The sequence below is a fragment of the Poecilia latipinna genome, unplaced genomic scaffold (genome assembly GCF_001443285.1).
Source record: "Poecilia latipinna isolate Pla-1442-1.1 unplaced genomic scaffold, P_latipinna-1.0 Scaffold2424, whole genome shotgun sequence".
In the NCBI taxonomy this organism is placed as follows: domain Eukaryota; kingdom Metazoa; phylum Chordata; class Actinopteri; order Cyprinodontiformes; family Poeciliidae; genus Poecilia; species Poecilia latipinna.
The window spans coordinates 136383-152820 of NW_015115040.1; the positions used below are offsets into that span (position 1 = coordinate 136383).

Genomic DNA, 16438 nt, shown 5'->3' on the forward strand with positions numbered 1-16438 from the left:
AAATTAAAGGCAGAAATGTTCTGTTCTGCACTTTAGTGTGTAGCATCCTAACCATCGAGTTTGTCGCTGTTTTAGTTTCTGTGGTGGCCTGTACCTGGACATAAAGCGGAAACTTCCGTTCCTGCCCAGCGATTTCTACGAGGGATTCCACATCCAGTCCATCTCCGCTGTGCTCTTCATCTACCTGGGCTGCATCACTAATGCCATCACCTTTGGCGGTCTCCTTGGAGACGCCACGGACAACTACCAGGTACCAAACAATCACACTCAGTGGAAACAACTTTTGTATTTATTTACTCATAATTCATGTATGAGCTGAAAACCTCTTATGCATAGAAATGAAATTTCTCATAACTTATCTGCATATTTTACTTTTCATATATTATGGAACATTTGCATGTAAATGTGTAAAATTCAATTTAAAATGACTAATCTCCATGTGGCTGGCAAAGAGCAATCCAATCTGTAACCTCAGAACAACCCTGTAGGGCTTATTCAGCTTCCTGTGAATTTTAGTCTTAGAGTTATTTTGGTCCCTCAGCAGGTTGCTGTCATAAAAGGACATTAAAAACATATTACTATCAACATTCTTACATGCTTGTAGGATCCTACTATTGCCCATGCCTATTATACAGTACGTTATACCTGTAGGTATTATAAGTAGTGACAATAAAAAAAAGTGCTAATCAGAAATCATTACTTATTCTGTTACAAATTTCACTGTAAAAAAATGCTAAGTTTAGCTTGAATGCTAACAGATATGCTCATTTTTGCATATTTAATTCAATAAATTTTTGTGGCTGGCCTGTAAATTAGCCAGTTTTGGATCCCCGAGCAAAGATTTTGCTTAAGCTGCTAGCTGTTGCATTTTCATTTTCAGCATTTGCTTTGACCCTTTTCATTTACCTCCTTCTATCCCCTTTCAATCTCTCTCCATTTCCTCCACCAGGGTGTGATGGAGAGTTTCCTGGGCACTGCCTTGGCTGGTTCTGTCTTCTGCCTCTTCGGCGGTCAGCCCCTCATCATCCTCAGTTCCACAGGACCCATTCTCATCTTTGAAAAACTCCTGTTTGAATTCAGCAAGTGAGTTGATTTTTTTATAGACTATTTGGAGCCATCAGGAAAACTAAATGTTGTGACAGCATGTTGGTGGCTTTGGACGCCCCCACTCGTCCATGGCTTTAATTTACTTTGAAACAGACAAATAACTGTACTTTTGATGGCATAAAGAAGTGTTCCAATTTGTACCTTTCTGTTCATTTGGACTTATTTTCCTCCTTGTACATCTCCCATCCAAAGGAACAACGGCATAGACTACATGGAGCTGCGGCTGTGGATCGGCATCCACTCGTGCCTGCAGTGTTTCATCCTGGTGGCGTCAGACGCCAGTTACATCATCAAGTACATGACCCGCTTCACCGAGGAGGGCTTCTCCAGCCTCATCTCCTTCATTTTCATCTCGGACGCCATCAAGAAGATGGTGGGCTCTTTCAAGTACTACCCCATCAACACCGACTTCAAGCCAGACTACGTCACCACTTACAAGTGCGAGTGCCTGGCCCCAGACCCGAGTGAGTTCACCCCTTGGCCCAGGGAAATCAGCGGGGAGGGTTGTTTAGGACGTTTTTCAGGATGGCAGAGGTTTGTGAAATGAAAACATTAGATACATCTGGAAAGTAATCACAGTCGTTTACTTTTTCCATGTTTTATAATTTTTGGCATTACTCCAAATTTTTTCAAACTAGAAAACTAAGCAATCATATTAGTATTCACAGCATTTGCTTATTACATTGTTGACCTAACCTTGGTAGTAATTCCAGTCTCAAGTCTTTCTCAATCTGATGCCCACAGCTCACCTCACGTATCTTTAGGCAGTTTGGTTCGTTCTTCCCTGCAGCTTTCTGCAGTAGATTGGGGCTCAGAACCCGTTGATAACTGCTTGCAGTTCTAGTTTGATACTGTGTTGGTGCCTGGGCCAGCACCGCAGACAAGCATCTGTTGTGACAAACAGTGCCTGGTCAATTTGGTCTGCCATTAAGGTGTAATGTTAAGTGGGCAATATCATGTAAAATCAACTTTTTTTAGCTGTACATTGTGAAGTAAGTCCCTCACCAAAAACATACTTGGAGTTTTGCTTTGATTCTTTCATGCGTGTTTGAGAAATCTTTCAATGTCCTGTGGCAACCATTCAGCTGTGCAAAAATGCAGAGCTTTTGAAATTAATCTAAAAATGATAAATCTAAAAATTTTTTTACTTTTTTCTTGCAAATTTGTGACTTTTGGACCAAAAAATGTCCGTGTTATTTTTCTAGAAAATGTCTTAGATTAATCTCAAACTTTTTTGTCAGAAACTTACTCATTTTTTTTCCTGTCTACAAAAGCCCTAACACACCACTGTACAAAAGCTTTAAGATGTTCTATATCTAAACAGCAGCAGCAGCACCAGTTTTTTTTAAAGGTTTCTACAACCTTCCCTCTAGGTGAATCACTAAGTTAAAGTTCTGTGCTGCTTCCTAAAACTAGACAGATGGAGGGATCAATATTTATTTTTAAATGCTACCTTTTGCAACGTTGATGTCCATTAATTTGTTTTTGAAAATCGCCGAGATTAGCAGTAGTTTAAGTGGACATTGATTTCTGTAACTGATTTGTCTCTTGTTTGCTTTCACCACGCACCAACAATTTGGCTGCCGCCTTTTGCAAGTGAGTACCGTTTTGTTCGTCCGCATGTGTCTGCGAGTGCTCACAGCAATGTCCAGCAGTTGAATTCTCATCATGTTTTGCATTTCTTTTTGCTTCCCTTTTGTTTTCCTCCTCACCCACTCTTATTTTCTGTCTCATTACCCCGTGTGTTTGTGTGTGTGTGTGTCTCTCTCCACCATTCACTAACAGTGGCTGCAATCATCTTCAATGGTTTAGTTCCAATGCCAGATAACAGCTCTAGTGTCTCTGGGGTAAGTGCTTGTTTTCACTTTTTTCCCCCCCCTTTTTTTTTGACTAAATTTTGGTTGTTTGTGTAGTAAGCTTGATGTGTCCAGAATCCGCAACTTTTTTTTAGCCACAAAATAAGTCAAAAATAGTTGGAAAAGAGCTAAAGTGCTTGTTCACAGCTAACCCCAGTATCATGTCTTTGTGACAGAGAAGTTGCTTTGCTTTCCTCTTTTTCACCTTTGTTTGTTTCTTACCGTTGGTCCTGCCACCATCTAACTCTTCTCCACGGTTTCTAACTTCAAAACCCGTTCTGACAATGTTTACTCTGTCCGTGTCTTTGCCGAAACGCTTCACTTTTCGCCCTCTCCTGTCTGCCCAACACTGCCGCCCGCCATCCCAGTTGAATGTGACAGCTCTGGACTGGAGTCAGCTGAGCAAGAAGGAGTGTCTGAAGTACGGAGGCTCTTTGGTCGGAAAGTCGTGCAAGTACGTTCCTGATCTGGCCCTCATGTCCTTCATCCTCTTCTTTGGCACCTACTCCATGACGGTCTCTCTGAAGAAGTTCAAGTTCAGCCGCTACTTCCCCACCAAGGTAGCTCAGTTGTTCGGAAAACGGTTTGCAAGCGAGCGTTTTCATTGGCTTTCAGTTCTATTGATTTTTATTTTTATGCACTTCTTGTTACTGTGCACTATTTTATTTTTATATTTGTATTTGTATCATGTTCGAATAAAATCTCATTTCAAATTTCAAATTTCATTTCAAATTGATAATGATGGATTTATTTTTTTACCGTTCTTCCAGCTGAGGAAACTCATCAGTGACTTCTCCATCTTCATGTCCATCATGACGTTTGTCGGGCTCGACATGCTGGTGGGACTCAAAACTCCTAAGCTAATAGTCCCAACTGAATTTAAGGTAAAACACATTCCTTTTAGTTAAAGGTACAGTGTGTAAGTTTTACAAAAAATGTGTTTTGAGCATATATTATTAAAACTGTCACCATGTCGACAGGTGAGACAGATAATCTGTGAAAAGATTGATCTCCTCCCTTCGCTACTACTGCTGTTTGAAGGAATACACCGCTCCCAACCAAAAACAACCAATCAGAGCCAAGAGGAGGGTCTTAGTGCTGTCAAAAACAATAATGTTCAGACTGCTAAATGTGCTAATGGTGGAGAAACACTCACATTTCCAGGAAAAAAATTTATCATTGGTGGCCATGCTAACTAGATATACACAATGTTGATTGGCAGCGCTAAGGCCCTTTGTGTCAACAGCTGTATTTCATGTTTAAACCACAGTACTAATACTTGTTCCACTGGCAGAATTTTACTGAAAAAATACATTTGTCCCATGTTATCAGTGAAATAATCTGCCAGTGGAACTAAAACTTTTATTCAATGTTGAGGAATTGAGGAATCCGGTGTTGTGACCTGGGTCGCATTCGAAATAAGTCTGACCTGTGCTGTTCAGACTGTCATGAAAAGACCAGATACAGGTCACATTATGGGTCACTTCAGGCTGCAGTGTGAATGCAGCCTTATTGACTTAAAACGAGCTCCTGTGCCATGCTTGGTGCGATGGGATCGCTGTGAAGTCAGCGACTCAACAATGCAGGTCATCAATATAATCCTCACCCAGGTGGAGTTAACTCTGTAAGTCCATGCAATCTGCTGGATTTCCTTTGGTAGAAACTTTTAAACCAACTTGAATAATAGACAGAACATGACTGCATTGGAACATATGTATGATTGGACTGGACTGACCTTTTGACTTGAGATGTTTTGAATTGGCGCTACATGGATAAATTGAACGAGTCTGTTGTTGCTTGTTTACACAGTTGACTCTCCCATGACGATGAATGCAGACGTTTTTGTTCTAATCAAGCTTCCTGTCCTGTGTGGCAGCCAACACGGCCGGGCCGTGGCTGGCTGGTGATGCCTTTTGGAAAGAACCCCTGGTGGATCTACCTGGCCAGCTTCGTTCCAGCCCTCCTCGTGACGATCCTCATCTTCATGGACCAGCAGATCAGCGCCGTCATCGTCAACCGCAAGGAAAACAAGCTTAAGGTACGCTCTCATTCGTTCTCTTCCGTTATACCAACGGGTTCCAACTTAAATCCAAATTTCACTGCTATCTATTTGGTTTCCATGGCAGAAAGGTTGTGGCTACCACCTGGACCTGTTCTGGGTGGGGGTTCTTATGGCTGCTTGCTCGTTCTTGGGGCTGCCCTGGTACGTGGCTGCCACGGTCATCTCCATCGCCCACATCGATTCCCTGAAGATGGAGAGTGAATCCAGCGCTCCAGGAGAGCAGCCGCAGTTCCTGGGAGTCAGGTTGGTCAAACAATTACAACTGGCTGCGTTTCTGTAACAGATGTGAGCAAATCTTTGCTTAACTTCTGCCAATGTCGAAAAACACAATTTCGTAATTATTGTGTTTCCATTAAATAATAAATTAAAATCACACGTGACAAAGCTTGTTTAGGTGATGTCATTAAAAATTATGGCGGCAACAGAAGTAAACACTTACATGACAGATAAACTATGAACTTCCTCCCACTTCCTCTTGTTTTCTTTGTCGTTTTCACCAGTAGTAACATGCGGATCAACAGCGTGATGCCAAAAGTGTTTCACCTCATCCCAGCACAAAAACTTTTTATCATTTTTTTTTTAATTGGTGTGTTTGTTTTTATAATTTCAATTTGCGTAATGGAAACACAGTTAATGTAATGCTGAGGCTGTCACTTTAAATAACAGAATAATACACTTTATGCAGCTATGAGAAGGACCTTTATGAAACAAATGTCTTCTGTCAAACCTACAGAGAGCAGAGAGTCACGGGCATCTTGGTGTTTGTTCTCACTGGAGTGTCCATCTTTCTCGCCCCAATTCTGAAGGTAGGAAGTACTCTAAACTTAATCAGTAACACATTTTTTATTGCAAAAGTATTCAGACGTGGAATCTAAAAATTGCTTTCCGCAGATGCTCTCTATCCAAAGTGATTATTTTTGCAAAGTAGCAAGGGAAAAACTTTTTAAAAACAATAACTCCAGCTTTGTGGAAATTTAGAGTCTCTTCAGCTTCTCCACCCGCCCACACATGGTTAAGTTCATGAAGTAATGAGATCTACAAACTCAAACTTAAAGCCATGTTGCTAGTGAGGTATCTAAACATTTCATACAAGTTTTCTGACTGAATGTTTGTTTTTCCATGAGTTTCTTTATGCTTGTGAGGCTAGCATATTGCATAGGTGACATTCTGTAACAGAATAACATAATTTCCTGTGTTGTTGCTTTAGTTCATTCCCATGCCTGTGCTGTACGGCGTCTTCCTCTACATGGGTGTAGCTTCCCTCAGTGGGATCCAGGTAGGCCATCGGTTTGCTCTCATTTATCTTCATAAATTGCTTTCTTTTCTTTTTGTCTGGTCATCTTGCTCATTGTTGAGCTGACAGCAGATGAGAAGTCACTTTTTAAAAGTTGACAGACAAACAAAGCTGTGAGCGGACTGATACGATCAACTCCGACGGAGACATTCTGAGGACAAATCCGCTGAGAATTTATGACGAGCTCACCATGTTCAAACTTTGCAGGATGGAGAAACGAGTTTCTATTCCATTTTTCTCAGCTTCAGTAAACCAGACAGAAAATTAATAGATTTTTTTTAATTATTATTCTAATGGATTTCCATATAATTCTGTTGGGACACTGATGTCGTTGCTTTTTCTCAGTTCTGGGACCGGATCAAGTTGTACCTGATGCCGTCCAAACACCAGCCGGACTTCAGCTATCTCCGTCACGTTCCTCTGAGGAGGGTTCATCTCTTCACACTTATCCAGATCATATGCCTGACCGTGCTTTGGGTCCTCAAATCTACATTCCTAGCCATCATCTTTCCTGTCATGGTGTGTTCATATTATTTCCTATTGCACTGCACTGCAAAAACTCAACATTTTACCAAGTATTTCTGGTACTTGGATCTTAATTCTCTTGAAATAAGATAGACTAACTTACAGGTAACTTTTAACAAATATGTAGGAGCTTGTTTTAAGACAATAATTCCTTAATATTGATGAAAAAGTATCAATACTATTGGCAGATTATTTCACGAATAGAAAAAATTTATTTTTATAAATGAAATAAAATGCCAGTGGAACTAGGACTAGTACTGCAGTTTAAACGCAATATTACAGGAAATATCAGAAAAGGACTGGATAATGCCAGCAAATGGAATAATATAAATAATATAATATAAATAAACGGGAAATAAGAACTGAGCCTTGTGGAACCCCACAAGTTTCACTTATAACATGGCAAAATGTCTTGTTATAATTTAAATGTATTTAAAATGAATATTTAGGAATTATTGACTTAAAATAAACTCTTATTTCATGATGAAAAGTTACTTACAAGCTAGCTTTCTGTTATTTCAGTGGTACTAAATCTTGGTAAGATTTAGAGATTTTGCAGTATTCCTTTCCACTGTCCCCACATGCTTACTTAAGTTGAGTTACTGCTTTAACACTAACTATCCCACGGAATCAGCTAGAAAGTTATTTGATCAACTTCATGCTTTTAATGCAATAAAATGCAAAACAAGAAAAAGTCAAGGAAATAAAATGATTTTTTCAAAGTAGTTTATCAAAATAGGATGTTTCTCTTCAAACACATCAAATAATGCTTTCAACAGACAAACAGCCTTGAGTTTGTGGAGACAAAACAAGTTCAATGTAAAGTCCATAAGCCAACTTTTATTTGACACTAGTTCATATTAATGAATAAGAAATGAAATATGTTTATGATGAGGCTGAAAAAGACTAAATAAAGGAGCGGAGTGTTTACTGGGATTACACAGTAGATACTTAAAGCATAACTGAGCTGTATTTAAACAGAGACATGTTCTCTGCGTGTCAAACACCAGATCCTGGGATTGATGGTGGTCCGGAAGGTGCTGGACATGATGTTCTCCCAGCATGACTTAGCCTGGCTGGACGACCTGTTGCCTGAGAAAGAGAAGAAGAAGAAGGAAGACGACAAGAAGAAGAGGAAGGAGAAGGACAAGAAGAAGCCGAAAACAGACGACAGGGAGGAGGAGGTGAGAAACTCAGACCTCTGCTGCCCTCTGCAGGAATTCAGGGGGTATGATATTAATGACCGACTGCTTTCTGTACTGCGTGGCGCTCACAGGAGAAGTACCACGGCTACTCCAACCACTCGCCCAGCTCCGAGTCGGACCTGGATCGCAGGTACTGTGTTCTAAAGCTGCACATCCCCTACAGAGACCTGGTCTACCCCGACGTAGCGCAGTCTCAGTGGGGAGCGTACTGCCAGCGCGCCGCAACACGTAGTGTATTTTAACACATACCCGCATGTCATCCCAAACAGGAAATCTGCACAATGTAAAGGGTCAGTTCACAAAAATGACAATTAAACAATGCTCTCCCTTAGACTTTATTTCTCTGTGGTTCACAACAGAAAGTTTTTACTCTTTATTTGAGCTCATTCCATCCTGTTCCTGCTTCCACAGCATTTCAGAATAAATATTCTGGCTTGCTGTGGAAAAAGTCTCTGTATTTAAATACTCTGAATTTAAATTTCCTGTTTATCTTGTTGCATTTGTTTTCCCCACTGGCTCCATTCAGACCTTATAGCTTCACACAATTGATTAAAAAAAGCATAAGATATACATAAACTATGGTGAAGAAAAAACAATACATTTTGTTTGAAGCAGTATTGTGAAAACATATTAGCCCCTTCACAGACTTACAGGCTTTTTTTTAGATTTGCTTTTTGTCACATTTAAATATTTCAGATCATTAAACATGTTAATATCAAGCAGAAATAACCTGAATAATTACAAAATACTGTTGTAAAATTATGATTAAAGCTATTTAACCAACTGGGTTAATGTAAAAAAAAAAAAAAAAGTAAAAGGGGGAAACAACACTGGTCAAAACAAATTAATGATTGTGAAGAATTTTTGGAAAATCACAAAATAAAAAGTGTACTTATTTGGAACGTGTGGTTAAACCAACATGTTATTTTAATAAAATAACGTCATATTTCACATTTTGTCACATTCTAGGCACAAACCTTTGGGTATTTTCTTTGAGATTTTATGTGATAGATCAACAGAAAGTAGCCTATAGGTCATAGTTTTTCACAAACAAAATTTAGAGGAATATGCCATGCAAAAGCAATAATTTTCAATAAATTAAAATACACTTTTTGATAAGCCTTGCTTGTCAGAAGGTTGTTTTCCAAAAGGTGCTATCAATCTAAGCAGGAATGAAACATACCTTTCATTAATCCCACATTTTCTGTAACAATGTTTTTAATGCTCTAATGTAATATCCTGATCATGAAAGTCATGTTCTCTTTAGCTGTACAATATAAAACAGATAGTCTTTGAAAAAAATCAGGCTTTTCTGCCTTCTCCCAGTGCTAACTAGAAACAGCCAATCAGAGCCAGGAGGCGGGTCTTAGCGCTGTCAATCACCCTTCTTCCTGATAGCAGAGTCTGTCATGAAAGGTAATGCTAGTTAGCATGGCCACCGATGATGACAGATTATCGGTTTTCCTGTAATGGTGAGTTGTTTCTCTGTTAACACATTTAGCAGCGCCACACGAGGATGATTGACAGTGCTAAGACCCTCCTCCTAACTCTGATAGGTTGTTTTTGACTGGGGTGGTGTATTTCTTCAATAGTAGCTCAGGACGAAGGTCGAGGAGATTTATTTATTTATTTTTTTCCCACAGATTATGTATCTCAGATCATACTGTCACGACATATTGACAGCTTTAACAAATAAGTAAAAAACATATATATTTTTATAAAAGTTACATACTGCAGCTTCAGATAATGTATTGCTGCTGTTTGACCCACTCCTCTATTCACCCCTCAGTGTCACTGAACACATTTAAAGACGCAGTTGTTAACTTTACATGTTCCTTCCTGAGAGCAGAGTCGCCTCCTGGTTAAATCTCTCTGTATCTTTAAATGTGACTTCAGCTTCCTCTCCATGCACTTTAAGGCAATGCAGATGATTGGAATGTGATGATCATGTACATGTGCTGCACTGCCCTCTGTACACACACAGCTCAGCAGACAGTATTTTTCTCTGTCTGTTCCCACTTTGGATGCTTTTGATGAGAAGGGAGCGAGTGATCAAGTGAAATGTCATGTACCTGAAACCACAGATCCCTTTTCTTTGTGTAGTTCAACATAACCTGGGATTTCATGATGTATGGTCTGTTGTTGTTTTTGTTTAGTTTGGTGTTTATCTTGTACATACAGGCCATTGTCTGTAGTTACCTATATTCATATATGCATCAGGCTCTGTTTTGGTTGTTTCTTTTTCCTCACTGTGCTGGGGTTTTTTGTAGTGCGTCAGTCACAGCTGCATGTCAAATTCAGCCTCACCTCAGCTTGATAATATGTGAATCGACTGCCCTCACCTGGAGCCACAGATTCTCCTGACTTAAATATTATCTCTAACAATCTGGTTTTGTCCTTTGTAACGAGCTTGATATTTTTTTTTTTTGGGGGGGGGGGGGAAGAAAAAAAAAAGATTCCATAATGTCTGCATTGCTTTGAAAGAAGCATGGTTACTTATCAACAAAAGCAGGAATTATTGGCTGATCTGAATTTCTTTACATTCCCTCTTTGGAGTTAGACTGATGGAAACAAACTGGGTTTTTCAGGTTTGGGAACATAAATAGCATGTTTTGAAAAAATGTTATCTTATGTAAGGAAACTCATTTCATGAGGAGGAAAGTGGGGTGTTGGTAATTAGACACCACTTATTAATTCAAAAATATTGAAACTTGACAATACCAGACAAACCAGAATACCTTACCAGACAAACCACATCAGACTCAAAGTTTTTAGTTCTGGAAGAACTCTCTACTGACCCCACAAGAGAAATTATTTGCAAAACTACACTACAAACTGTCCGTACCCTCTCCTGGTCTGGGGTATGAGGCATCAGGGCTCTTTTTGGTTGGAGCGGTGATACCTCATGCCTGGGCTTCCTGTGTCCTCCCCGGTAAGCCCCTTGGTGTTCTTGGCTGTGGGTGTGTCTGGTAACTAGAACTTGCCCTTCCTCAGCATCACCCTCCACTTGAAGATCTCCTGTCCGTCTTCACCGGCCATGCCCATGGGCCGAGGGATGGCCTGCCCTGTGCCTCAGGTCAAGATTGAGATGGAGTCAGACTACGACTCCGACATGGACCACCACCGGGGACGGGATATCAGCAGCGAGACAACGCTATGATAACCTGTTGGAAAGGTGTTCACTTTTAACCCTCCCCTGGTCTTAGCACGTTGCTCTGGAGGAGCGCGTCAGATGTCACGGTCTGACAGCAGGAAGTGTGGGGGTTGACTCGTCGGACCAAAACCATACAACAATAACAACAAACCTCGTAAATATGTACGCGGGTTCATTTCAACCCTGCCGGACCCCATACAGAGTAAAAAGCTTGTGGGGTCCAATTGACCCCGTCTCTTAAGATCGCGGGAGGGTTTTAAATGAGTGTGTCATCATGACATGTGGTCCTGTGGATAGTACATTAAGAACTGAATTTATTTATTTAGTTACATTTATAATGTAAAGAACGCCAAAGAGAGAAAATATGTATCTCTTTACAATATCCTGTAACTTTATGTAATTAATATAATCATTTTACAAGCAGCTCTGTATAATTGAGTTCTAACTGTAATTAACCAAAAAACACTAAATTATGCCAACTGTATGTGCAGAGATGAACTATAAGGCAGGAAATGTGTAATCAGCTTTTGTTAGTAACTGTACATTTTCCTGTATATAGCTCTGCCTTGTACTATTAGCATGTTAGCATGTAGTGTATATATCTGTGCTAGGTGTGTGTGCTGAGTCTATCTAATCCCACAGAGCCGTTTCCCTGTTTCCCTTTACTGCAAAACTCCAAATTGGCACACTTGGCAAGAACAAAAAGAAACAACCAAAAGGCGCTGATGATATGTGTCTATAGGCTCACTTCCTGTAAAAGCCGCCATTGACAGGCTGACATTTGTGTTTTTCCATTTTAAAATGTGTGAGAATATGTCCGACAATGAACAGGACACAGAATGTGCGTTGGAGACAGGCATCAAACCCATGAGTTGTTGAATTAAACTGCCATTATTCTGAACTTTGACTTTGATTTTCCTTCTTTATAGAAAGAAAATGATAATTTGCATGCCTATAAAAATGACTCACCTGTTTGAAACTAAAGTAGTGTACTATAGCATTCCAAACTACTTCTTTTTGACTGGTTTTGATTTTTTTTGAAGTATCAACTGGAACTTCAGCAGCTGTGTAGGCTGTACTGCAGGCGAACATTACTTACCTTATTGGACCATATTTACCAAACCACAGAGGTTCTAATAAAACTGATCCTGAAATAATCACTGAAGATCTTTGATAAGGAAATCTAACCGTTTCAGACATTTCAGTCTGGAAAAATTCTACTACAAACACAAAAAGAAAGTGTGACACTGAAAAGGTGGAATCATCTGATCTACATGCACTTGAGATGTTGTTTTGTTTTTGACTGGATGTGTTTAATCTTGATTCTGTATATACAGAAAGGTCTGGCTAGCAGCCAAGGAAGCCTGGGATGGCTTCACAATGTCAGAGTGGTTTGTGGGAGTTCTGACAGAGCTGGACATTTTAATAGATATTTGACAGCCAAAAACATTACAAAATATCATCCATTAGAAATAGTTCAAATGATTCTTTAAAAAGATTTCCTGAAGTACCCTGCTTCTCACTGACCGACTACTGCAGATCAGCAAAAAGCCTAGAGAGGCTGACCAGGGGTGGCCAGGTCTAGAGTATAGAAAATGTGAGTGTGTGTTTGTGTGTGTGTTCCTAAAGTCCCTGTGTGTGACAGAAAACGGGCAGCAGCTGGATACTGTCACGTTAATTCACAGAAGCCGTTCTGTTGAGACTCAGACTGTTTTGTAAATCCATCAGCAAAGCCATCTGCTTCCATCAGCGAGGGCTTCCTGTTGCACATGGGGCACAGCTTGTTGCGTTCCTGCGAGGCCCTCATCCAGACGATGAGGTTCCAACGCTGGCCGCAGGAGATGGGCAGGGCCCCATGCATGTGTTGGCCCCTGTGCAGGAGGCCCTCGCTAACCCTGTGCTCAACCTCCGTGCACTCCGTCTCACTTATGGACACCTGGAGGAAGCGACAGGACCACAACGTTTAAATCAGGTTTAGACAAAAAGGCTCATGTCTCCATGTCAATACATGCTAATAATGGAGTTTATTTAATCATAAAACAGAAAAATGTGGAGCTGAGAGCATCACCTGTCTCATGTCACCAAAGAAAAGATTTCCGTCTTTGAACTCTTTGCCCAGGGAAACATTAAGAGTGACCTCTGCATTGTCGTAGTGATAGCTCAGATCCAGGTCTTCGTTCATGGCGTATTTGACAACAAAAGCTTTGTGGCTGTCCAGACAGCGGCCGCCACAGTCCGGGTACAGTAGGGAGGCGAGAGGCTGCAGGTAGTGCTCCCTCAGAGGAGTGATGAAGTCCTCGTCAAAGCCCAACTCGTTGAGAAGAATCTACGGAGACGAGAAAAGTACCCGAATAAAGCAACTTCCAAAAGCTGCACCCGTCTTAAAACATCCCACTGCTACACGCTCGGGTTCTTAGGAAGGTCTTGGGAAGTGCTGTCTTTATTTATTGATGCCTTTTATTCTTAAAACTGACCAAGATCCATGAACATGTCTGTCTTCATGAATTAATATAATGTTTTTTTTCTTCCTGTACTCAAATGATTACGTCAGGTTTGGTCTTTCATAATCAAAAAGAAAAAACAGAAATGAGGTTGAGCTTCTTCAACTCTTTCTTTCATATGTTATTAATTAATATAACCCAAGTAGCAGCGTACAAATGTAGGTTCTTACACATATATTCTATATTATCTTGAGTTTTAAAAAAGGTTGGCCAACAGAAACAAGTGTTCATTACCCCGTAGTGGTTCATGGTGTTGGGTCTTCCTTTAGGGGCTGTTGACTCCTCAAAGTGCTCCAGCTCCTCCACCAGCTGCTCACAGAAGCTTTTCTCAAACACTGGGAGACGATAGACTCTCGGAGCTTGAAAGAAAAACAATGTTTTCAGGGCAACCTGGAGGCCTGATAGTCAGATTTCTTAGTGCAGCTCAACAAACTATTTGGTCATGTAGTCTGGCCTTACAGAGAGATGTACTATTAAACAAATACAAACTACAGGAATCCTAAGGTGGGAGTATTTATCTTATTTCTCGCATTCCTCCACCGATGCTTCTTCTACGAAAGCTCTATCACCTCCTACGTCCTCCAGCAGTTCGGTAAGACCTTCTTCACATGCGTCGCTGCTGCTGCAGTAAGCAACCAGCTGCTTGAGCTTCGGCGCCAGGTAAGAGTCCTGAGGAGAGGAGGAGTGGAGGTGTGAAGTCTCAGCAAAGCACAACAATAAGCAGCCAGTGAGCATTTAGGTACCTGCAGATGGTAGACATGAGGACGGAGAGGCTCGTATGTGTTTTTAATGGCAGCAGTTCTTTCAGCCGATGTCTCACATATGCGCCTTCTTCTGTCCACCTCCTGGGAAACCTGGAATTGGAAGCTGGGATAAACTGGGTTGAACTGAATAAGAGTTGACCTGAACTACTGGATCTGCTTTTTTTTTTTCCTGTAAGGAGTCAATTTGTTTAAAACTCACATTTTATAATGTAAATATGAACTGAATTTGAGCGCAATCTGTCAACGAAGCTGAAGTGTCAGGACTCCTCTCATTGCTCATACACTTATATTACTTGATTAACTTCATTGGTTCAACGTTTTCTCAAAGTGTATAATCCAATGGAAAATGTATTTGTTTCTAAATTCAAATAAGCCTTTCCCGGGTTAGTGACTTTTTTTTACAGATACTTTGCAAACATGGTGTTCAGGGGAGCCTGTCTGGTGACACGGGAAAAATAAAAAATTGTGGCCAGGAGTTTTGTTTTTTTTCCTCGTATGTCACCAGACGGCCTCCGTAGTATTCTATGTGCTAAATTCAATCTATAAACAGAATACGTCACACGCTCGCGCTTTCACGCCTCTTTACCTTGGTAAGCACATCTACAAACTGCTGCTCCGTGACGCAACCGAACCTCGTTAGCAGCTGTACGTGGAGACAAAATGTTACTAATTACACTTATATCAAAGTAAACAGCGAGCATGTCCTTTTACATATCTTATTTGTATATGTCGCTAACAACTGTTACTGACTCACTTGCTGGTACTCCAGTCTGAACTGATGTTCGGACACAAAGCGAACATGCAGCTTGTATTCGTCCAGGAAGATGTTATCAGTTGTGAAGCAGCTGCAGGTATAAAACCGAGACTTTTTGTCTCCTTCGTTTGTCATGTTCGAAGGGATTTTATTCAAAAACAACTGAGAAACTGAATCACAACACAGCTGACATATGACAGCGCAGGTTATTTCTTCCTGCCTACCACGTCCGGTGTGACTTCCAAATTAAAGGCATAAGGAGGAAAATGGAAATATTGTTCAAGACACAGACTTTCTTTGAGCAAAGCTGGTATACCTAATTTTTAACTGGCGTATTAAACACTTTTAGACACAGTATGACTTAAACATGAGATAGACGTTAGTGTGTTGTAGATAGGGTAATACGAAGTGAAAGCCAGACTTTAAAAGATTTTTAAATTTTAGATTTTTTTAAATTATGATTTTATTTATTAGAGGGGTACAAAGTTGTCCGAATGAAATTCGATGAACTATGAAGAATTACAGCCTCCTAAATACAGGATTTGCCTTGAAAGACATAGAATAATTTACTACATTTTCCTCCAGAGGGGGGTACTAACAAGAAAACGAAGCGGAAAAAGCAGATTTTGAGTAGACGAAGAAGAACTAAAACAGTGGCTGTGCATCATTTCTAAGCCGGCAAGGCACGTAGCGACTGGTAGGCGTTAATGGTACTTCCATGTCAAACGGCGTAGAAGTCCAATGCCCCGTTCAGAATCACCGGTGAGAGCGGCATACGCTAACTGAAACTATGTGACTGAAATACACATACACATCTCATTTTGAGACATGCACTCTAGACTTAAGAATAAAGTCTGTGAATCTGCAAAGTACTTCACTTTGGTCTGTCTTATAACCTGGAAGGAGTCTTTGCGTTATATGTAATTATGGCTCGTTTAAATTGTCTGCACATAATCCTGTTTCAAACTTAGGAAAACTCCTCCAACTCCGCTTCGTAGTGCCCTTTTACCGTACTCATCCTCCGGCGAACTGTTAGGGAGCGCACCCAGACATCCATGGGCTCTATGTTGCTATCTTCCCGCTGTTGTGGTTGTGGTGTCTGTTCCAGCGGAGAGGAGCTTTCTGCTGCTGAGTATGCCGGCCGGGGCTGCCTGGCTGTCGGCTCATTTCTTCTCTTTGGGGTGCGCAGTCGCTGTGTGACATGCTGAGCGTGGAC

At 40.7% G+C, this 16438-nt stretch overlaps 2 protein-coding genes across 5 annotated transcripts in view; one reads left to right on the forward strand and one right to left on the reverse strand.

Annotated features, from left to right (window-relative positions):
* Nucleotides 1–12104, forward strand: part of slc4a5a (solute carrier family 4 member 5a) — a 32916-nt gene extending 20812 nt beyond the window's left edge. For 2 of the 4 annotated variants that reach the window (XM_015019378.1, XM_015019379.1), the window contains 14 exons: nucleotides 76–250; nucleotides 950–1083; nucleotides 1300–1571; nucleotides 2920–2954; nucleotides 3332–3523; nucleotides 3734–3847; nucleotides 4840–5001; nucleotides 5090–5268; nucleotides 5759–5831; nucleotides 6233–6301; nucleotides 6665–6838; nucleotides 7855–8028; nucleotides 8121–8179; nucleotides 11044–12104. In XM_015019378.1, the coding sequence (XP_014874864.1) occupies nucleotides 76–250; nucleotides 950–1083; nucleotides 1300–1571; nucleotides 2920–2954; nucleotides 3332–3523; nucleotides 3734–3847; nucleotides 4840–5001; nucleotides 5090–5268; nucleotides 5759–5831; nucleotides 6233–6301; nucleotides 6665–6838; nucleotides 7855–8028; nucleotides 8121–8179; nucleotides 11044–11209 (1978 nt within the window). In that variant the 3' untranslated portion in view covers nucleotides 11210–12104. Of the gene's footprint in view, nucleotides 1–75; nucleotides 251–949; nucleotides 1084–1299; nucleotides 1572–2919; nucleotides 2955–3331; nucleotides 3524–3733; nucleotides 3848–4839; nucleotides 5002–5089; nucleotides 5269–5758; nucleotides 5832–6232; nucleotides 6302–6664; nucleotides 6839–7854; nucleotides 8029–8120; nucleotides 9531–11043 lie in introns of those variants that run through there. The other 2 variants (XM_015019382.1, XM_015019381.1) reach the window with 2 other exon arrangements.
* Nucleotides 12105–12494: 390 nt separating this feature from the next.
* Nucleotides 12495–15475, reverse strand: ogfod2 (2-oxoglutarate and iron-dependent oxygenase domain containing 2). Its single transcript, XM_015019383.1, has 7 exons — nucleotides 15223–15475; nucleotides 15055–15111; nucleotides 14448–14558; nucleotides 14274–14373; nucleotides 13939–14063; nucleotides 13272–13529; nucleotides 12495–13139 (listed from the first exon to the last, which is right to left on the reverse strand). Exons 1-7 carry the CDS (start codon nucleotides 15355–15357, stop codon nucleotides 12873–12875), a joined length of 1053 nt encoding a protein of 350 aa, XP_014874869.1. The 5' UTR covers nucleotides 15358–15475; the 3' UTR covers nucleotides 12495–12872.
* Nucleotides 15476–16438: the final 963 nt, after the last annotated feature.

Excerpts from the sequence above, each read along its gene's own strand:
- ogfod2 (XM_015019383.1), bottom strand. The coding sequence starts at position 15,357 with ATGACAAACGAAGGAGACAAAAAGTCTCGGTTTTATACCTGCAGCTGC. Across the intron at positions 14,559-15,054 it reads TTGTAGATGTGCTTACCAAG|GTTTCCCAGGAGGTGGACAG; the intron begins GTAAAGAGGCGT and ends TTCCAATTCCAG. Across the intron at positions 14,374-14,447 it reads CTCATGTCTACCATCTGCAG|GACTCTTACCTGGCGCCGAA; the intron begins GTACCTAAATGC and ends TCCTCTCCTCAG.